This window comes from Carassius auratus, unplaced genomic scaffold (assembly GCF_003368295.1).
Source record: "Carassius auratus strain Wakin unplaced genomic scaffold, ASM336829v1 scaf_tig00015623, whole genome shotgun sequence".
NCBI classification, from domain to species: Eukaryota; Metazoa; Chordata; class Actinopteri; order Cypriniformes; family Cyprinidae; genus Carassius; species Carassius auratus.
Window position 1 is genome coordinate 174456 of NW_020524611.1, and position 18892 is coordinate 193347.

At 38.5% G+C, this 18892-nt stretch overlaps 2 protein-coding genes across 3 annotated transcripts; one reads left to right on the plus strand and one right to left on the minus strand.

The window, feature by feature from the left end:
• Positions 1–635: 635 nt before the first annotated feature.
• Positions 636–10907, minus strand: apobec2a (apolipoprotein B mRNA editing enzyme, catalytic polypeptide-like 2a). Its single transcript, XM_026247634.1, has 4 exons — positions 10789–10907; positions 4652–4856; positions 1932–2461; positions 636–1103 (listed from the first exon to the last, which is right to left on the minus strand). Exons 2-3 carry the CDS (start codon positions 4852–4854, stop codon positions 1933–1935), a joined length of 732 nt encoding a protein of 243 aa, XP_026103419.1. The 5' UTR covers positions 4855–4856; positions 10789–10907; the 3' UTR covers positions 636–1103; position 1932.
• Positions 8596–11864, plus strand: LOC113074908 (ETS-related transcription factor Elf-3-like). Of its 2 annotated transcripts, none has more exons than XM_026247633.1 (9): positions 8596–8742; positions 8860–9023; positions 9453–9683; positions 9770–9913; positions 10021–10131; positions 10229–10315; positions 10559–10675; positions 10772–10967; positions 11073–11864. In XM_026247633.1, the coding sequence occupies exons 2-9, from the start codon at positions 8867–8869 to the stop codon at positions 11176–11178; spliced, it is 1149 nt and encodes a 382-aa protein (XP_026103418.1). In that variant the 5' UTR covers positions 8596–8742; positions 8860–8866; the 3' UTR covers positions 11179–11864. The 2 variants fall into 2 exon arrangements, with proteins under 2 accessions (XP_026103418.1, XP_026103417.1); XM_026247632.1 differs by having other exon boundaries at positions 8597–8742; positions 9450–9683.
• The last annotated feature ends 7028 nt before the right edge of the window (positions 11865–18892 follow it).

Here is an 18892-nt window from a genome sequence, read left to right on the forward strand (position 1 = left end):
AGCAAATTTGAATGGAAACCCTGCGTATTTTTTATCATGTATTTGTGTCATGATGGTGTTATACGTTTTTTTTGTTCTGCAGCAGACGGGCGGTCACAGAGCATCAGCTGATGATTGATCGCGGTCGCTCCATCCAGAGTCTGAAGAGGCTGATCTGGCTGTCCAGCGCGATCGAGGAGCTTCACACCGCGCAGACCCACACACTGACCGCCGGCGAGCCGGACAGTAGCTGGCCATCTCCTGATTCTATTCTCAGCCCGGGAGAGACAGCAGCAGCAGGAGCCACAAGAGGGCGCTGGAGACGCTGTTGAGCGACATGTTCAGACCTCACCAACATATAAATATAATACATATAAATCAGTTTCGTGTGCTAGATAACATGCTACTTTGAAATACACCATGGTACTTTTTTGTGTGGAAGAATTTATGTTGGTATGTATGCTTCGAAGGGTTTCAGATATATAGTAAATCCATCCTTGCTAGTATATTTGTTTATGTGGATAGCAGAACATATTTTTTATTTATTATATGTGTGTGTGATTAAAAATGCTTTTCAGTAAACTGATGTCAGAACTAATTTTGGATGAAACGTTCAAATTTTGTGATTTTATCATTCATAAAACATCGCACACACATTTGTTTTCCAAAATAGTGAAGGTAGTGCATGTAATTTATTTATTTAGTTATTGCTTGCACAATATTCCCAACTATTTCAAATATAGCTGCAACATTACTTTCAGTTTACTAAATCACATTTCACAGTGTTCGGTATGGATTTGAACTCTGACCAGCGTGAATATAAAATGATAAGCTAAAGTTCAGAATATAAAACTGTAGTATGAAATATGAAACATGTCGCACCAAAATAGAATGTACACGCAAAGTGACTCATTCAAACATAAAACAAATTGTTAAAAAGTATAAATCCTCTTCACAGAAATACAGGAAACATAAAAATACTGATTGAATCCGTCAGTATTCTAGTATTTCTCAGGGTGTGGACGCAGAAGGAAAAAACAGTGTTTTTGGCACACATTTCTCTCTCAATAACAAACACAGTCTTCACTTCTGGACACGTGTTCGTCAGCTATCGCTTCCTTATCCTGCAAAAAATAATAAACAAAAACAAGAAAACAATTGCTTTATAATCGACAAGAATAGGTTTGAAATACTCTTAAATATTCTAACATGCTAGTCACTTGCTAGTCATGCTAGCAACATGCTAGTTACTTGCTAGTCATGCTAGCAGCATGTTAGTAGCATTCTATTTATGCTAGCAACTTGCTAATCTTGCTAGCAACATGGTAGTTACTTGCTAATCATTGCTAGCAACATGCTAATCATGCTAGAAACATGTTAGTAGCATGCTAATCATGTTAACACCATGCTAGTGACATGTTAATCTTGCTAGAAATGCTAGCAACATGTTAGTTACTTGCTAATAATGCTAGCAATATGTTAGTAGCATTCTAATCATACTAGCAACAAGATAATCATTCTAGCAACATGCTAGTTATTAGCTAACCATGCTAGCAATATGCTAGTTACATGCTAATCATGTTAACAACATGCCAATAGTGCCAGAAATATGCTAGTAACAGGCCAATCATGTTAAAATGTGTTAATCATGCTAGAATTTTTTTTGTTGTCGTCTTTTTTAAATATGCCTATAGTTTTTCCAATACATTAAGTCAGTTTTATTATTTTAGGTAATTTTACACAAATCTAAACTAATTGAAATGATAAATGTTACCTTGTCAAATATACCTGAATTAAAATTTAATTAAATTAAATTATTTTCTCGATAAACGTTTATTTTATTTCAAGTAACAGAATTATAATGTTTTTAATATTTTAAGCGTTAGTGGACTATAATATCCCGGTTTCAATGTCAATAGTTGTGTTTGTTCGTGTTTGTGATCGTCTCTTACATCACTGCAGGATGTCAGCCAGTTTGTCTTGGTAATACTCGTAGTTCTCCTGGCAGTCCTCCCATGGCATAAACGTCTGCTCGTCGTTCTCCACGAATGTGTCCCAGGTGTAGGTGAAATCCAGCGGCTTCATCATGCGCAGTTTGCAGCCGGCGGCCGCCAGCGCCTTTAGCCCCGCCTGGATCTCAGGCTCCTCCCACTCGAAGAGCCGTGCGGAGTAGATGGACAGATGGAGGCTCTTCCTGGCCTTCAGGATCTCGGCCAGCTTCATGGCACAGGCGGAGCACGGGCTGGACGACATGTACCAGGTGACGGTGTATTTGAGGGCGGGGTCGTAGTTGGGCAGCACCTGTTGGAAGAAGGCCTCCTCGGCGTGGCCGCTCACGTGCTCGTCCTCGATGAAGCCCCTGAGGAGCCCGCTGGCTCCGGGCCCCTGGTCCACCAGGTAACACAAGAAGGTTTTGTTCCGGCCTGAAGAGTACTCCACGTTCTTGAACTGGAACTTGAAGAAAAACGGGTCCATGCGATCCCTGTGGACACGAGGGAGTGAATTTAAAAGTGTGTTACATTTTCAAAGAATAATGTCCACCTACACAGTCTTGTTCATATTCTGAATTAGGAAACTATTATAATGCTTTTATTATGAAATACCATTTTGCAGCGTGTCAGTCTCTTCTACTTTAATACCACTTATACAATGAATTACTAGATAAAAAAGTTAATCAAGACAAACTTTTGGTTGGCTTGAGAAAGCCTAACCTGAAAGTTTCAGGCATTTGTAAAAGCCTGAAGTTTGAAAATTTAGATGGATTAGATCAGGGGTTCCCAAATTTTTCAATTCAAATGTATTTATCTCATTAATAATGCAGACCAATCGAACATTTTAGTAAGGAAGTTTCTCTGAGACCAACTCGTGCGCACCCACGCTTCAAAACACTTTTTAACCTGCAGACTAATTGCAATTTAAAAAAAATCACACTAAGGATATTGCTATAGACAAGTGTGTGTGTGTGTGTGTATGTGTATGTGTCATTGAAACGCAAATTTAGCTGCAGCCAAGTGACTTTGTGCAACCCACAGTTTGAAAACCCCTGGATTATATAGATGTTGATAACGTTTCTAGCATGATTAGCATGCTTTTAACATTATAGGCCTGTTACTAGGATATTGCTGGCACTATTAACAAGTAACTACCATGTTGCTATCATGATAAGCAAGTTGCTAGCATGGATTGCAAGTAACTAGCATATTGCTAATATGATTAGCAAAGTAACTAGCATGTTGCTAACATGACTAACAAGTGACTAGCATGTTTTTAGCATGATTAGCAAGTTATTAGCATGTCACTAGCATGTTTCTAGCATGATAAGCATGTTCCTAGCATGTTTGCTAGCATGTTTCTAGCATGATTCGCCAGTAACTAGCACATGCTAGCATTACTAACAAGTGACTAGCATGGCGTTAGCATGATCAGCAAGTGACTAGCATGTTTCTAGTATGATTAACAAGTTACTAGCATGTTGCTAGCATGACTGACAAGTGACTAGCATGGCGTTGGCATGATTAGCAAGTGACTAGCATGTTTCTAGCATGATTAACAAGTGACTCGCATGTCGCTAACATGTTTCTAGCATGATAAGCATGTTAATAGCATTTTGCTAGCTGGGTGGGTGGCGCAGTGGATAAGACACATGCCTTTTGTGTGAGAGACCCAGGTTTGATTCCACTGTGAGACACCAATGTGTCCCTGAGCAAGACACTTAACCCCTAGTTGCTCCGGAGGTGTGCGACCTCTGACCTCTGACCTCTGACATGTATAGCAATTCTAGGTCGCTTTGAATAAAAGCGTCAGCTAAATGAATAAATGTAAATGCTAGCATGACTTACAAGTAACTAGCATGTTGCTAGCATGACTAACAAGTAACTACCATTTTATTAGCATGATAAGCGAGTGACTAGCATGTGTCTAGCATGTTTTATGCATGTGTATTATGATGTGCCATTTGATTTGGAATCACTGTACTATAGTAAATCACCAGCTGACAGGGTTTACTGTAGATCACATGTAAAGAACCGAACGAATCTTGAATCAAACTGAATCATGACTGCTTGTGAGTCACAGTCGAATCGAATGGTGGAGTGTGTCTCAGTAGCCAGTCCTAGTCTGTGTCTCTGAGGGGTTTCTGTGGATGTTTAAACAGCTCCTCCACCGGCTGACAGATGGAAGGGCTATTAGGGTTATAAATACCCTCGGCGGGGGCAGAACTGTATTCTGGGACTCTGATCCATATACAGAGACAGAACCCACGGTCTGTGCCAGATCAACCTGATTCAACTGTAACAAGCACCTGCTACGAGATGATCCACAACAATTCACAGCTTTAATGTGCCGACAGAATCAAGCTCATCAGCGATGGGTTATCAAGCACGTTAGCTTTCATAAACCTCACTCGGAGATGGGAACATCCGGACTAAACGAACACCTATCAGTACTGCCAAGAGACGAACATAAGTCAGAGACCGGCGTGTGAACTCTGAGATGACGAGAGACGCTCCTCTTTCGTTTCACAGCTCTAGACTCTAGACTGGGTGTTTAAAGTTGGTTCTGTTGGACACCAGTAACGTTCTTGATGTTTCAGGTTCTTTAAAGCACCATAGGGGTGTTCTGATGTTATGTTTTGGTTTGTTTCTTCTGGTCAGGGAGGATTATTCAGACTCACCCGCTGATGATCTCAAACGGCGGCAGCTCCATGGGTTCTGGTTTCTCTGTGTTCTCTCCGTTCTCCACCGGCGTGTTCTCGGCGTTCTCTCCTTCTTTAGGAGGGTTCTCCTCTTTCTTGACTTCATTTTCTGCTCTGTCTTTCCTCTTGACGGTCAGACGAGAGCTGACGGCTCCACTGCTGCTACTCTTTCTGTCAGCCATCTCTGAAACTCAACACACACACCTCAGTTTTTATAACAGCACTAGTGTGTGTGTGTGTGTGTGTGTGTGTGTGCAGCTGTCGGTCGGTTCTATTAAAAGAGCCTCTGGTTGTAGAGATGACAGATAACTGAGATCTTACACAGGACATATATCCTATGCACTGCAAGTCAAATGTTTGGATGCTTCTTGCTCATATAAATTTGTTTTTTTAGTTTAAGCACATAATAAAGGGTAAAACCTCCTCACATACAGTGTGAAAAGCATCCCATGATGCACCTCATCAACTAGAGTCTAGAATCTAGACGCAGAGGCTCAAAAAGTAGAGAGTTTTCATTTGTGTCACGCTTTCATCACAAACTCATTCCCAGAGTTACATTTGTGATATTTAGGAGTTTTCAATAATGCACCATTACTTTTACACATGGATAATAAGTGGCAAGATGTTTTTATCTCAGAATTGTGTGATATAAACGTGCAATTCTGATATAAAAAGTCAGAATTGTTAGATAAAATGTCACAATTACCTTGTTTTATTTTGTGGCAGACACAATCTTCCGTAAAATGTTCCTATATGGCAAAAAAGTTAAAAATAAAAAAAAAATAAAATACATTTACAATAATGTCCAAAAATATATTCACAAAAATATGTTGCAAAGTAAATATAAATAAATATATTTTCTACCAATATATTTTAGGCCACATGTGAAGAAAAACTCTTTTTAACATTAAAAAAATAAAATAAAATAAAATAAAATAATATGCTTTGCATTTTTTATTGTCAATTTTACAATACATAGAAAAATGTAACATTGTTATATCATTCTAAATTTAATTTTTAACTTTAGGCCATTTCATCCGCATTCACATTTATCCTAATAGAGGTTACTGCATGATTTGACTATATTTGATATATTTTGAAATGTATTTTGGTTTGAAGTCTGAAACTTAATATATTTTATATTTCAAAAATACATATTTCGTTGTGCTTCACTCATATATTCAGCATATTATTAAAATATATTTTGGCCAAAAAAAAAAAGAACGTTTTTCATAAGTCTTATTTTCGATAAAAATATTTTTGAAACACTTACTTGAGAAGCAACAAAGATATAAGACTTATTTTATTTAAAATATCTTGATATGCACAGGTGCGTCTGCGAGAGACCTGGAAAACATCTGCTGTGTACAAACATCTGACAGACGTCTCTAAGATGTTGGTTTTACATCATAAACATCTTGAAGACATCTTCTAAACGTCTGTTCGACATCAGATAGGAAACGTCCTGTAGACGTATCGCAGATGAGTGACGTCACTCACACTCGTGTGGCGTGATGCGCGCGCTTCACCTGATAATCTCCTGTCAGTCATATAGAGTTAAATAAGCCATTCTCCCTCGAGGTGATGAAAAATATTCATAAACTGTGGCTTTGTGTCACTGTACAAACAGACACGCTGGGTTAGTGTTCAAGTTAACGAGAGATTAGATTAAATAACCAGGGTTTTATTATAGTAAACTGTAGTAACCCATGGTTTTTTGGCGTATTGACTCCCATTTGTCTAACCACAGATTTACTACATATACCGTGGTTAAACTATGGTTAATATAGCAAAACCATGGTTAATTTGTGGTTACCATGGTTTAACTATAGTAACCATGTTTTTTTGGTTTCATTTGTAGTAAAACCATGGTTAATTTTCGTAAGGGGAGATCACCCGGAATAGCTTCTAAATGTAATTAAGTGCTTATCATATTCGTCGTATTGCTAGACACACACACAGGCAAAAAAATGTATGCTTTTTTTTGTTTTACCAAAATACCAAAATTCTATTAATATGATATTTACTTTACATTTCAGGGTGTTTTCAAAAATTATTATGGTAATAAAAAAATAAATAATAAGTTAGCACCACGTGATACGCTACTTTCTGGTACATTTTTTGTAAGTCTTAATACCTGTCCAAAAGTATGTTTTTTTGTGTGTCCAGCAGTTTGATGTTAGTTGCAGTTCCCGGATGTCTCCGGATGGTGGCAGGAGTTTGCCACTAATAAGACTCAGTGCATCTCTCATTAACTTTATTAACTAACCTATAGAGTCCGGAGTAGTTATTCACTTGACAGAATGAATTCCATGCTGTCACACTGACCTTCCTGCTTTACTAGATGTGGTGAATATATAACTGACCCCAAACAGACTATTGTTTTTCATCACGCCTGGGACTTCCCATTGATTTCATGTAAATGTGAGAACTTTTTTTTAATATGAAGTTAGTCATAATGGCTTCAGACTAACTTAGAGCTTTATTCATGAATCATTTGTTTAAATGGAGATTTTCGTCTGATTTAGTTCTTTACAGCCAAAGGTAGAGCTCATCGTGACGTCAGGAGAGGAATACCTTTACCTTTTAAAGATGCGTTATCTTTCACATTTTAAATATGACCTTAATAACACTGATCTAATGTTGTTTTTCTGTCCCTCCCACGCAGTTGATTGTATCTATTTATTCCCTTATCGCTCTTCTGCAGAACTGAGGCAATGAAACAACTCAAGTCTGAAAACAAAGAGCATCTTTATTTGATCACGTCCACAGCATGTTCTCTGGAAAAACAAGTTATAACAAAGTTATATTAGTCAGGATCGTTAGTAAATAATGAAGAGCTCTTCAAATGGACCTTTTCAGAGTATTTCAAGGAATTATTCTGCCCTTACAGACAAACACACATGACTGTGTTCACACTTTCTCTATAAGTGTTCAGTCTACATGATGCGAGGCGGTTAGAGAGGGGCGACAGACGCCTCTGCGCATGGAAAGTCTTACGGTCTTAGGAATCATTTAACTTCATCTAAACCTGTTCAATTGCATTCCAACATATCTTTCCTACAACATTCATCAGAGCGACGTCGACAAGAAACGGAAAAAGGGCTGCACTTATGAGAGGAGGGAAAATGACTAGAATGACATGGAAACATCTAAATCTGGATCACATGGCTATCTGCTATTTTTAGCACGGTGGGTTAGCAAATAACGTAAAAATAGAAACAGGAAAGCCAATGCACTTATGCATGGTAATTGATGATTACCATTCACATGTAGTGGTGTTTCCCCAGTGGTCCACAAAATGACACGCAAACACACTTTCTGCTGAAATGAATTGCTTTAAACTTGAGGTTGAAGTGCTTACATCACTCGCTGTCATTAAAAGCCTCATCCACAACAACAGAATGGTGTTTACCATCACCTACATCTACTACAGAAACACTCAGCCATGTATGAAGACCCAAAACACACACACACACACGCACACATAATCTCGTACACACACACACTCTCTCTTTCACACACACAGAGAAACACATTGAAACCTGTTATAGAGTTACACACCTTCATCGACAGAAAATATTATCAGAAATGATTCATCGCTTCAGAAATAGATGAAATAATGGGTTAATGTGTGTGTGTGTGTGTGTGTGTGGTCATGGAAATAGTGTGAGTGACATAGTATTTGCTCGCGTTTATCTATGAATGTATGTTAGCTGCCTTGTCATGTTTCAAGTTCATGTTTCAAGGTCTAAAAAAAAGCTATTCTCTGAAAAAAACAAAAGGGGAGAGCGGCCAAGCGAGAGAGAGAGATATTCGCTGGAATTTCCCTCCCAGTAGAATATGCTCACCTGGCCACGCCTTCTCATGCATCTCACCTGGCCACGCCCCCTTTCCCCCGTTCTCGCCCTATAAATTCGTGAGGAGCAGGTGCATTAACAAACCTTCTGAGACTCTGAACAGTGAACCTCAAACCGCTAAAGACAAACCCTTACTGACTGGATTATTACTTAACCAACACTTAAAGTGATTTTATCTGGAAACCAAGCTGCCTTTGTCCACCAAAACTGGTAAATAATTTTCCTTTTAAATCATTCATTTCCAAGCTAGTTTCCTTAAAAAAAATGTAATATTTCTGATTTGCGGTTTTAGATGGAAGTTAAAAATATTTGTTCCTTATCTTGCAGAATTCTCATGGCGTCCAGCGAACTTAGTCTAATTCTCAACAACGCCAATGCCAACCTGTACCCATCTGAACCGCAGCCCAACTTGTTGAGCATGACAGCGCCGATGGGCAGACCACCACATCTCTCAGAGATGACCTTCAGCAGTAACAACGACAGCATAATGGGTAAGAGTTCATCAACATACTGCTTACTTAAGAATAAACAAGCAACAGCTCTAGAAATCTGTATGTTTTTGCATGCTTGAGATAGCTCCCATCACCCCAAACAAAGCGACCAGACACGTCGATAATCTCTCATCCCTGAAGTCTGACCTCGGTTTCTGACTCTTAAAATCATTAACCGAGGCAATGTTTACTTTGGCCTGTAGTAGACACGCAGGAATGTTTTCTTTATGGTCTTTCATGCAATGCAGTCATTGTTGACACTAAAGGGTGTCAACACAACAGATAGTTAAACACACAACAGTAGCTCAGGCCCTGGAGACAGTCAACCCGAGCAGGTTTTCTTCTATTGTTACGGGCATCTACACCAGGGGGTGGTTTGGGTGATCTCAGGTGTGAATGAGGCTAAACATTGAACCTGTTCTCCAGCAGGCTCCTGGGATCTGGTGGACCCACAGATGTGGACAAGGCAGAATGTTCTGGAGTGGATTGGCTTTCACGTGGAGGAGAGCAGGTTTGATGCCAGGCTGCTGAATATGAACTACTGCGACATGGATGGGATCACACTGTGCACAATGCCAAAAGAATCTTTGATGAACATGTTCGGACCAGTGCTTGGTGAACGGCTTTACCACAATCTGGAGACACTAAAGGCCAGATATGGTGAGCAATATAGACTAAAGAAGCCTTTTGTTTAAATAGTTCAAACTTTGAATGCATTAACACCTTTGATTTGTTTGTGTCTACAGCTACTGACCTGTCTGAGACATGCCTAAGTGAATCCGAATTAGACTTACTAGACAACATACTGCAGAACTCGTTTCCCTACATGCACGGACCGAGCCTCGGTCCACTTCTGGAAACGGTGGTTGTTCAGCCCTCAATCCCATCAGGTGAGAGGCAAATAACACTTTGCAACTTTTCGACACAACTCCAAACCATAGAAAGCAGTATCCAATTAAACATCCTTGAAGTAACATTTGGAATTCTCTTTGCGCAGACAATTCGGAGAAAAGCTACAGCTACTTTGATGAGTACACCAACCAGCTGACTCCAGAGAGCGACCACGGCTATGACTCTCTAACTGAGAGCTTCCAGAGTTCCCACACTGGTGAGTGTTACTACTAACTCTACTAACCCATTGAGATCAAGCCTCCCAAAGTTCTCCTGAAGTCTGAACGCTCTTTTCTTTGGTATGTCCTCTACAGGTAGCTTCCTGAACCCAAGCTCACCCGAGTCCAACAGCAGCGACTCCGACCCAGAATACTCAGAGATGCATTACTCCACCAGCACTAGTAAGTTCCTCCGAATCTTCTTTTCCGATTCTGCTCCTAAATGGCTACCTACCTGCAGAAGCTAGTTTCAACCCAAGTCAAACACAGCTGAACCAGCTAATCAAGGTCTTTACTTGGCAGTTACAGACAGGTTGAAACCTAACTCTGCAAGGTGGTGGCCCTCAAGGAGCAGGTTTAAATGGAATGATAAAGTAGGGAGAACCCAAATATACCCATCTAACATTTTTCTGTTCTTTTCCACAGAGAACTTTGTAAAGCAAGAGTCAGTAGAGACAAAGAAGAGAGGCAGAGGACGACCCCCAAAGCCCAGGGATAATGAGGGATATGAGCACTTCATTCAGTCCAAAAAAAGCAAACATGGTGAGTACACAGAACTCTAGTTTGAAAGAGGTACCTAATGCTCAAGATCAAGTAACGATAATCCATACTAAACTAGAATCTACTGCTCCATTGCAGCTCCAAGAGGAACCCACCTTTGGGAGTTTATCCGGGACATCCTGGTCCATCCGGAGCAGAACCAAGGTCTGATGAAATGGGAGGACCGCAGGGATGGTGTCTTCAAGTTCTTGAAGTCCGAAGCTGTTGCTCAGCTCTGGGGACAGAAGAAGAAGAACAGCAGCATGACATATGAGAAGCTCAGTAGAGCCATGAGGTAAAAGACAATTCTGGGATCAAGAGTTTTTTTTGGGGGGGGGGGGGGGGGTTTCTGTGGATGCTAGGACAGTGGAATAACCAGAACTCTTGCTCTTTCCTACAGGTATTACTACAAACGAGAGATTCTAGAAAGAGTGGATGGACGGAGACTCGTCTACAAGTTTGGCAAGAACTCCACTGGTTGGAGAATAGAGGAGACTGGATACTGAAGTGGACCTGATGGAAGAGGGTCACTTTCAGTCAAACGTAGAGACTTTGGTCTCCTGCTAATGAGGAACTTTCGGTTGCTCTGAAGATCCTCTCTTTAGAAACACACTCTTTCCAGAGGGAAAAGGTTTCACAGAAACTGTAAGCCAGAGTTTTGGCTAAAGTAGGTTTTATGAACCTGTAAAAGTGGCAATTGTTTGGTTCGAGTGGCACGCGGGCGTGGCCTGGATCAGATAGTATTGCTACATCACTTAAAGACACTATGTAAACACTTGTTCTACACAATGATTGAACTGTGAGAGAATGTAAAGCTTTGTTAATGCTCTCTGGTATTGGGAAATGAAGTTTCGTGTGTAGGTATATTTGTCAAACCATTTGTCAGAGCAGACTAACAGAAGAACATGTCGGTGGTATGAAGTGTCTGTAAAGTTCATATCTGGTGTGCTGATTGATATTTGTTCTACCGTATATACATTTATGTAAAAACTATATATTCTATGTAATACTTTTCAATCGAGGACAAATTGTGGCATTGAAGATTCTGCTCAATTTTTCTGTGATTTTTTTTCAAGTCACTGGATAATGTGTATGAGGTTTACCTCTCAGATATTATAACTATTATGTATGGCATATATTTGCTATTTTTTGTATACGCCTTTTCTAAAATAAAATTTCTGATTTAAAAGTCGTGCATTTGTGCCTCACCTTCTGAACTATGTTCCACTCAACCTTATTTCAACATTTACTTTATGATTCCTGAATTTGCTCAAGTCTTCTTATCAGAGATCACAGATGTGTTGTTACGTGACTTTCGAGTGAAGTTCAAAACAAATATGCAGCAGAATGCGGGGCGAATGCTATTTCTATGCATCTCAGTTGCATGAAGTGCAAACAGGTTAAAAATGCAGGTCAAGTTTCAATGCAAATCAAGAACTTCACTACAGAATGATTCAGATGATTTTTTACTTTAATTCCAACACGTTTCTTCATCATGTTTGAAGTCTTGCTGGTGTTTTGGTGAATTTTATTTATTTATTTATTTTTTAGATACATGAAGTCAGTTATCCTTGAGTCCACATAATAAATAACATTATTTTTACACATTTAAATGTGATTTCAAATACAATAAGGTATATTTTAAATGTGTATAATGAAAACAGGACTCATTAAATGGCTTTTTCATGCTGTTGTTTTGTTTCAAGAATATAATTTCGAAACAGCGCATTTGATGTAGTTTGACCATTGCTTGAACTTGATCTAATTTTTCATAGCAGGTTTAGTTTTGCATTTTAGAGCACAAAGCAACAGTTGTTTAGAGGTCCGGCATTCAAATACACACGTTGCATTTGAATTTTGGATCCACATGCAAATAGACACAGCTGAACAAGACAGAGAACCATCATCTAAATTCAAAGCAGTAAACAGTCTTTGAATTATTTACATTTAATACCTGTGAGAGCTGCAGAAAAGTAGTTTATGAGCTCAAAAACACTTTATTCTAACCTGGAATTAAGGTAATCTGAGATGGTTAATCTGATGGTCTTGAACCAGACTTATTTTACACTAGAAACCAACAAACCATCTCAGATGACTTGATCACCAGTTACTAAATAGAGAAACTTCACTCCTGAATCCTTATAGCATCATTATGATTGGTGTGTTATTATGAGGTCTTAAAAAATAAAAAACAAAAGAATTAATTTGTATATCACATAACCCAATTCAAGTGTGTTTCAGGTGTGCGCTGTTATACTTTCAGTTTTGAACAATACACACCACTATGCGCACGGTAAACATCAGGGTTTTTTTCAGCTTGACCATGACTCTCATGACTGACATTCTCTCTACACTAATAAAAGCACTTTGTCATGGCTGAAATTACAAACAAAAAAATATTCAAGTCGAGAAAGTTTTTCTGATAAGCCAAGCCCGAAAGAGAGCAGGAAATGCCATTAAAGTCATCGTTCACTTCGCCCTGCGGCCTCATTCTGCCATTATCCTTGACAGTTGCATTCAGTGCATTACGCTTCGTGACGCATTCATTTAAATACTTTAAAGTGCATGCTTCATTCACAGCATTGCTGCAAGCTGCACTAATGCTGCATTAAATGCTAACTTTCTACTGGCAACTTTCTAGTTTGGGTAAAACTATCATGAATTGACCCATAAAGAGAAGCTGCTGAGTGTGACTAAAGTGCATGAAACAGAAAGGAGTTTCTGACAGGGATCAGATAAGAGCTTGTGTGTGTTTACTGTGCTCGCTGCCACTTCTAAAATGCCTGTTGAGTCTTGTTTGTTTGAAACGCCACATTTTTCCACAGTTCTCAGGAAGCTGCGATGGTCATTGTGTGTATGACACATTTATGCCAAATGAAACCCGAGAATACAATAGAAAAATCATAAAATTGTTATTCAGAAGTTTTAATGCACCAAACATTTACTTTTATAGGAGTTAAATACACATACAATAAGTAAAATAATTAACATTTTTGTGATTTTATTGTAAAATGACTGCAAAAATGTGTTATATTTAAAAAAAGTTGTTACATATATAATTTATACAATTATATACAATTACAAATATTAAAATTATGCATAACTAATATACAAATAAAACATTTTATATTTAATAAAAAAAAATGCTAAGAAAATCAGGATTGTTGGTGTGTCTGGGTGTTTCGTCTGAGTAATACTGATGTCCAGTAAATTAAATGATTCATTAAACAACATAAAATGTTGCAGTCACATAACTAACTAGGTCAGACTGTAAACCAATCAGATCAACAACAAAAACAGCAGCAGTAGAAAAACTGGATTATTATTGAGTCAGACAAGTGCTGGTATCAAAACATATTTTAAGATATGTGAACTACATTTTTCATTTTGCCTTATTTCAAACATGTTTTTCCAAGTTTGGTTTGCTAGTCGTTATGAGGTGTGATCATGAAGCTCCGCCCACATCCTGTCACTCCCATTATGATCTCATCGCACTGATTTGCATAAGTATGCAGGGATTTTCCCGCCTTCTCCCCTTTAACTTCCAAGTAAAATCCATGTAGATCAACAGCTCTCCCACACATTCTCTGTCTCACACACACACCTAGAGAATAAACTCAACAGTGTTATAGTTTGATATAAACCTAAAAGTTCAAGATTGGATCTGTTTTGGTATGTGATGATTTGTTAATCATTTCATTTCCAGTCAATTTTTGGTATTGATGGAGTGAAACGCCTGGCACGCTTGCGTAAAGAGATCAGCGCGGGCCAATTATTTATTACTCATGTAATAGTAGCTTTTGTTCAAGGATAGAAACCCTTTGTTTGGGTTTCAGTAAAAACACATAACACACATGCCTTTACAGTTCAAGAAAATAAAATAGGAGTTACGCAACATCACATGCAGGCTGCGGTTACATGACCTCTTTTAAATGAGCAAATTATGCAATTATATGCAAAATAACCATATTTATTTGACATATGTGTATACAAACCCAATCCCAAAGAAGTTGGGACACTGTACAAATTGTGAATAAAAACAGAATGCAATGATGTTGAAGTTTCAAATTTAAATATTTTAGTCAGCATACAACATAGATGATATATCAAATGTTTAAACTAAGAAAATTTATAATTTTAAGGGGAAAATAAGTTGATTTAAAATTTCATGGCATCAACACATCTCAAAAAAGTTGGGACAAGGCCATGTTTCCCACTGTGTGGCATCCCCTCTTCTTTTTATAACAGTCTGCAAACGTCTGGGGACTGAGGAGACAAGCTGCTCAAGTTTAGGAATAGGAAGGTTGTCCCATTCTTGTCTAATACAGGCTTCTAGTTGCTCAACTGTCTTAGGTCTTCTTTGTCACATCTTCCTCTTTATGATGCACCAAATGTTTTCTCTGGGTGAAAGATCTGGACTGCAGGCTGGCTATTTCAGTGCCCGGATCCTTCTTCTACACAGCCATGATGTTGTAATTGATGCAGTATGTGGTCTGGCATTGTCATGTTGGAAAATGCAAGGTCTTCCCTGAAAGAGACGACGTCTGGATGGGAGCATGTGTTGTTCTAGAGCTTGGATATATCTTTCAGCATTGATGGCGCTCATCTTTCCAGATGTGTAAGCTGCCCATGCCACACACTCATGCAACCCCACACCATCAGAGATGCAGGCTTCTGAACTGAGCACTGATAACAACTTGGGTTGTCCTTGTCCTCTTTAGTTCGGATGACATGGCATCCCATTTTTCCAAAAAGAACTTCAAATTTTGATTAGTCTTTCCACAGAACAGTTTTCCACTTTGCCACAGTCCATTTTAAATGAGTCTTGGCCAAGAGAAAACACCTGTGCTTCTGGATCATGTTTAGATATGGCTTCTTTTTGACCTATAGAGTTTTAGCCAGCAACGGTGAATGTCACGGTGGATTGTGTTGACCGACAGTGTTTTCTGGAAGTATTCCTGAGCCCATGTTGTGATCTCCATTACAGTATCATTCCTGTATGTGATGCAGTGCTGTCTAAGAGCTGAAGATCACAGGCATCCAGTATGGTTTTCCAGCCTTGACCCTTACACACAGAGATTGTTCCCAAATCTCTGAATCTTTGGATGATATTATGCACTGTAGATGATGATAACTTCCAACTCTTTGCAGTTTTTCTCTGAGAAACTCATTTCTGATATTGCTGCAGTATTTTTCACCGCAGCATTGGGGGAATTTGTGATCCTCTGCCCATCTTGACTTCTGAGAGACACTGTCACTCTGAGAGGCTCTTTTTATACCCGATCATGTTCACAATTGACCTAATAAGTTGCAAATTGGTCCTCCAGCTGTTCCTTATCTGTACATTTAACTTTTCCGGCCTCTTATTGCTACCTGTCCCAACGTTTTTGTAACGTGTAGCTCTCATGAAATCCAAAATGAGCCAATATTTGGCATGACATTTCAAAATGTCTCACTTTCAACATTTGATATGTTATCTGTATTATATTGTGAATAAAATACAAGTTTATGAGATTTGTAAATTATTCCATTCCTTTTTTTACTCTGTACAGTGTCCCAACTTTTTTGGAATCGGGTTTGTATAATCATGAAATACATATGTGTGTGTGCATCAATTTATCTAAAGTTATGATATACGTGTCACATTTTGTTTTAGCTTAGCAAGGTTTAGCTGGTTAGCACGGGTTAGTTAGTCTCTGCTGGTAACTGCGTCTTTCTCCATTGATGTCTGTTCAAACATAAACCTGTCCGCAGGCGACATTTATTTCACTATTTTACGAAAGGTGACGTCTGTTTCTAATAAAAACACCTGGAATATGGAGTTTATGGGATGTGTTAAACATTTGCATTTTGGTTCCACAGAAGAAAGGTCATGGAAAGACATGAGGATCATTGATGACCATTTTCTGTCACTTTAATAACAGGTATAATATATTTAATTAAACATTATAATATATAAAATACAATTCTTTGCAATGAACATTTTCAGTCGAACGGAAATCACATTATTAGTTCATCTGCTGTCTATTGATTATAGAAAGGATCATAATGACTAACTATTGATCTGAAGGATGCTGGTAAATGAGTGGACGTCATGAAATCCTGATAAAGACTCGCTTCTGTTCGTTGAGCTCATAAACCGACGCTTTATGATGTCAGATATGATGTCATAAAGGTCAAAGCAGCATGTTTAACTGGAAATGACACACACACACACACAACACTGCAGTGTTCAACATTAGGAAATGTTTAGGTTGATATAATCACTTTACTCCAGGAATATACTCTTGAAATGTTGGGAATAAATTCGATTTTTACAATATTTTACTCTTCTGCTGACCAATGCTGCATTTATTTGATCAAAAACACATTGATGATTTACTGCTTAAGAAACATTTCTGATTATTATCAATGTTGAACACAGTTAATATGTTTGTGTGGAAACTGCGATGCATTTTATTTTTCATGATTCACAGACGAATAGAGAATTCAGAAGAACAGCATTTATTTAAAATAGAAATATTTTGAATTGTTATGCATGTCTCTATTTAATCAAGGAGACATTAAATCAATCAGAAGTGTCAGTAAAGTATTAATTTGTCTGTGTGTGTAGTGATGAATGTCTGTAATGTGGTTCTGTGGACTGGTTGGTCTGGTCTGTCTGATGTCTTCATCACTCAAACCGCTCTGAGCGTCTCTCTGTGACGGTTATCAGACTCCTCCATTCATCTGCTGAGACTCCAGCTTTACTGAACTGAGCAACGCTTCAGGAATGACAGCGACACACACACACACACACACACACACACACACACACACACACACATACAGGTGAATGCCTTCTTCAAACACAGCTCTTGTTGTTGATCAGTTCAGATGTTTAGTTAGAATCAGACGTCTAATAAAATGATTTAGCGCACAAACAGGCCGAGCCCTCACTTCCTCACGTGTGCGTTAGTAAACATTCATCAGCGATATCAAGCGTTTATGGCTCTAATGTTGTTCTGCATGACCGAAGTCACTGACCTGCTGAGATTAATCTGATCAACACACATTTACACACGCTCGAAACACACTCAAAGATCAACATCACAGCGCCACATTATATTCTTATATTCTCCTCAAGATCAGCCTGAACTGCAGAGTAATACACTGAAGCAGGGGAGGATTACAGTAAAAATTACAGTAAAAATCAGTTTACAAAAACACAAACATAACATTCAGAAGCTTGTATTTACTGCACAGTAATCTGTGAAAGTTTTAATCTATCCATCTGTCGGAGGACGATTCTGAGAACATCCTCAGAAATACAGTAAAATTTAATCTATCGTAAAAAACAAAAGTTGCCTTCATTCAAAAACAAAAAAATAATAGCGCTTTTTAAAAGTTACATAAATGTTTGGACGAAGCTCTCTCAAAGTAATGTTCACTGAACTTAATTAATATTTTGATATACATCGTAATAAGCATTTTTAGTAAAAAATAACGTTTAATCACAACACAAGAACTAGACGTTTCGACATTCTTACGATATTACAAATAAATGTCCAAATACGGTTATATTTTGGGTGAAAATAAAGTTAGAGCTTTAAATAATGTTGATATCGCGACAAGAAAACCGCTTTGAAACGTTTTTGTGGCATTCTAAGAAAACCGAACACTATCGCTTCAGAAAACTTTCAAAAACGTCATTTCCACGATGTTTGTATGAGCTAAAGTTGTTAGCTGGGTATTAGCCATCAAAGCTCACATACTGAACACTTAGCATTATGCTAACGTTTTGTAGTTTTTTTAATGTGTGAAGGAGTCAGCGTGAGATCAAAACAAAGGTTAGCAGCGGTGTGTGTTAGTGTGTGTGTGGGTCACACAGTCGTTAAGTAATTAAGGTCAGCGCTCTTCCAGTAATCATTGGAGTGTGTCAACAAGTGCTTTAATTGCTTACTGACGCGTCTCACTGACTGGAAGTCATAGGGCTTGTTTATCATCCGTCAAACACACGTCACATGCTAGCGATCGCCAATTAGCAACTCACTCTTTTGTGAGATTCAGACTACATTCATCTGGGGTCAGAGGTCATGTGTTTGGGTTTAATATAAAGTCATTAAAGTAACTGGAAGTGAAGGGTAAACAGGGGTGCAGCCGCGGCTTCACGTTAAAAACACTTTATCAGTCAGATAAATCAAATGATGCACGTGAGCGCTCGGTAAACACGCCGTAGCA

Bases quoted from the DNA above. Each gene is read 5' to 3' on its own strand.
- apobec2a (XM_026247634.1), bottom strand. From the start codon at position 4,854: ATGGCTGACAGAAAGAGTAGCAGCAGTGGAGCCGTCAGCTCTCGTCTG. The intron at 2,462-4,651 runs GTGAGTCTGAAT...TCGTGTCCACAG, and splicing joins CCGTTTGAGATCATCAGCGG to GGATCGCATGGACCCGTTTT.
- LOC113074908 (XM_026247632.1), top strand. From the start codon at position 8,867: ATGGCGTCCAGCGAACTTAGTCTAATTCTCAACAACGCCAATGCCAAC. The intron at 9,024-9,449 runs GTAAGAGTTCAT...CCTGTTCTCCAG, and splicing joins TAACAACGACAGCATAATGG to CAGGCTCCTGGGATCTGGTG. The intron at 10,132-10,228 runs GTGAGTGTTACT...TGTCCTCTACAG, and splicing joins CTTCCAGAGTTCCCACACTG to GTAGCTTCCTGAACCCAAGC.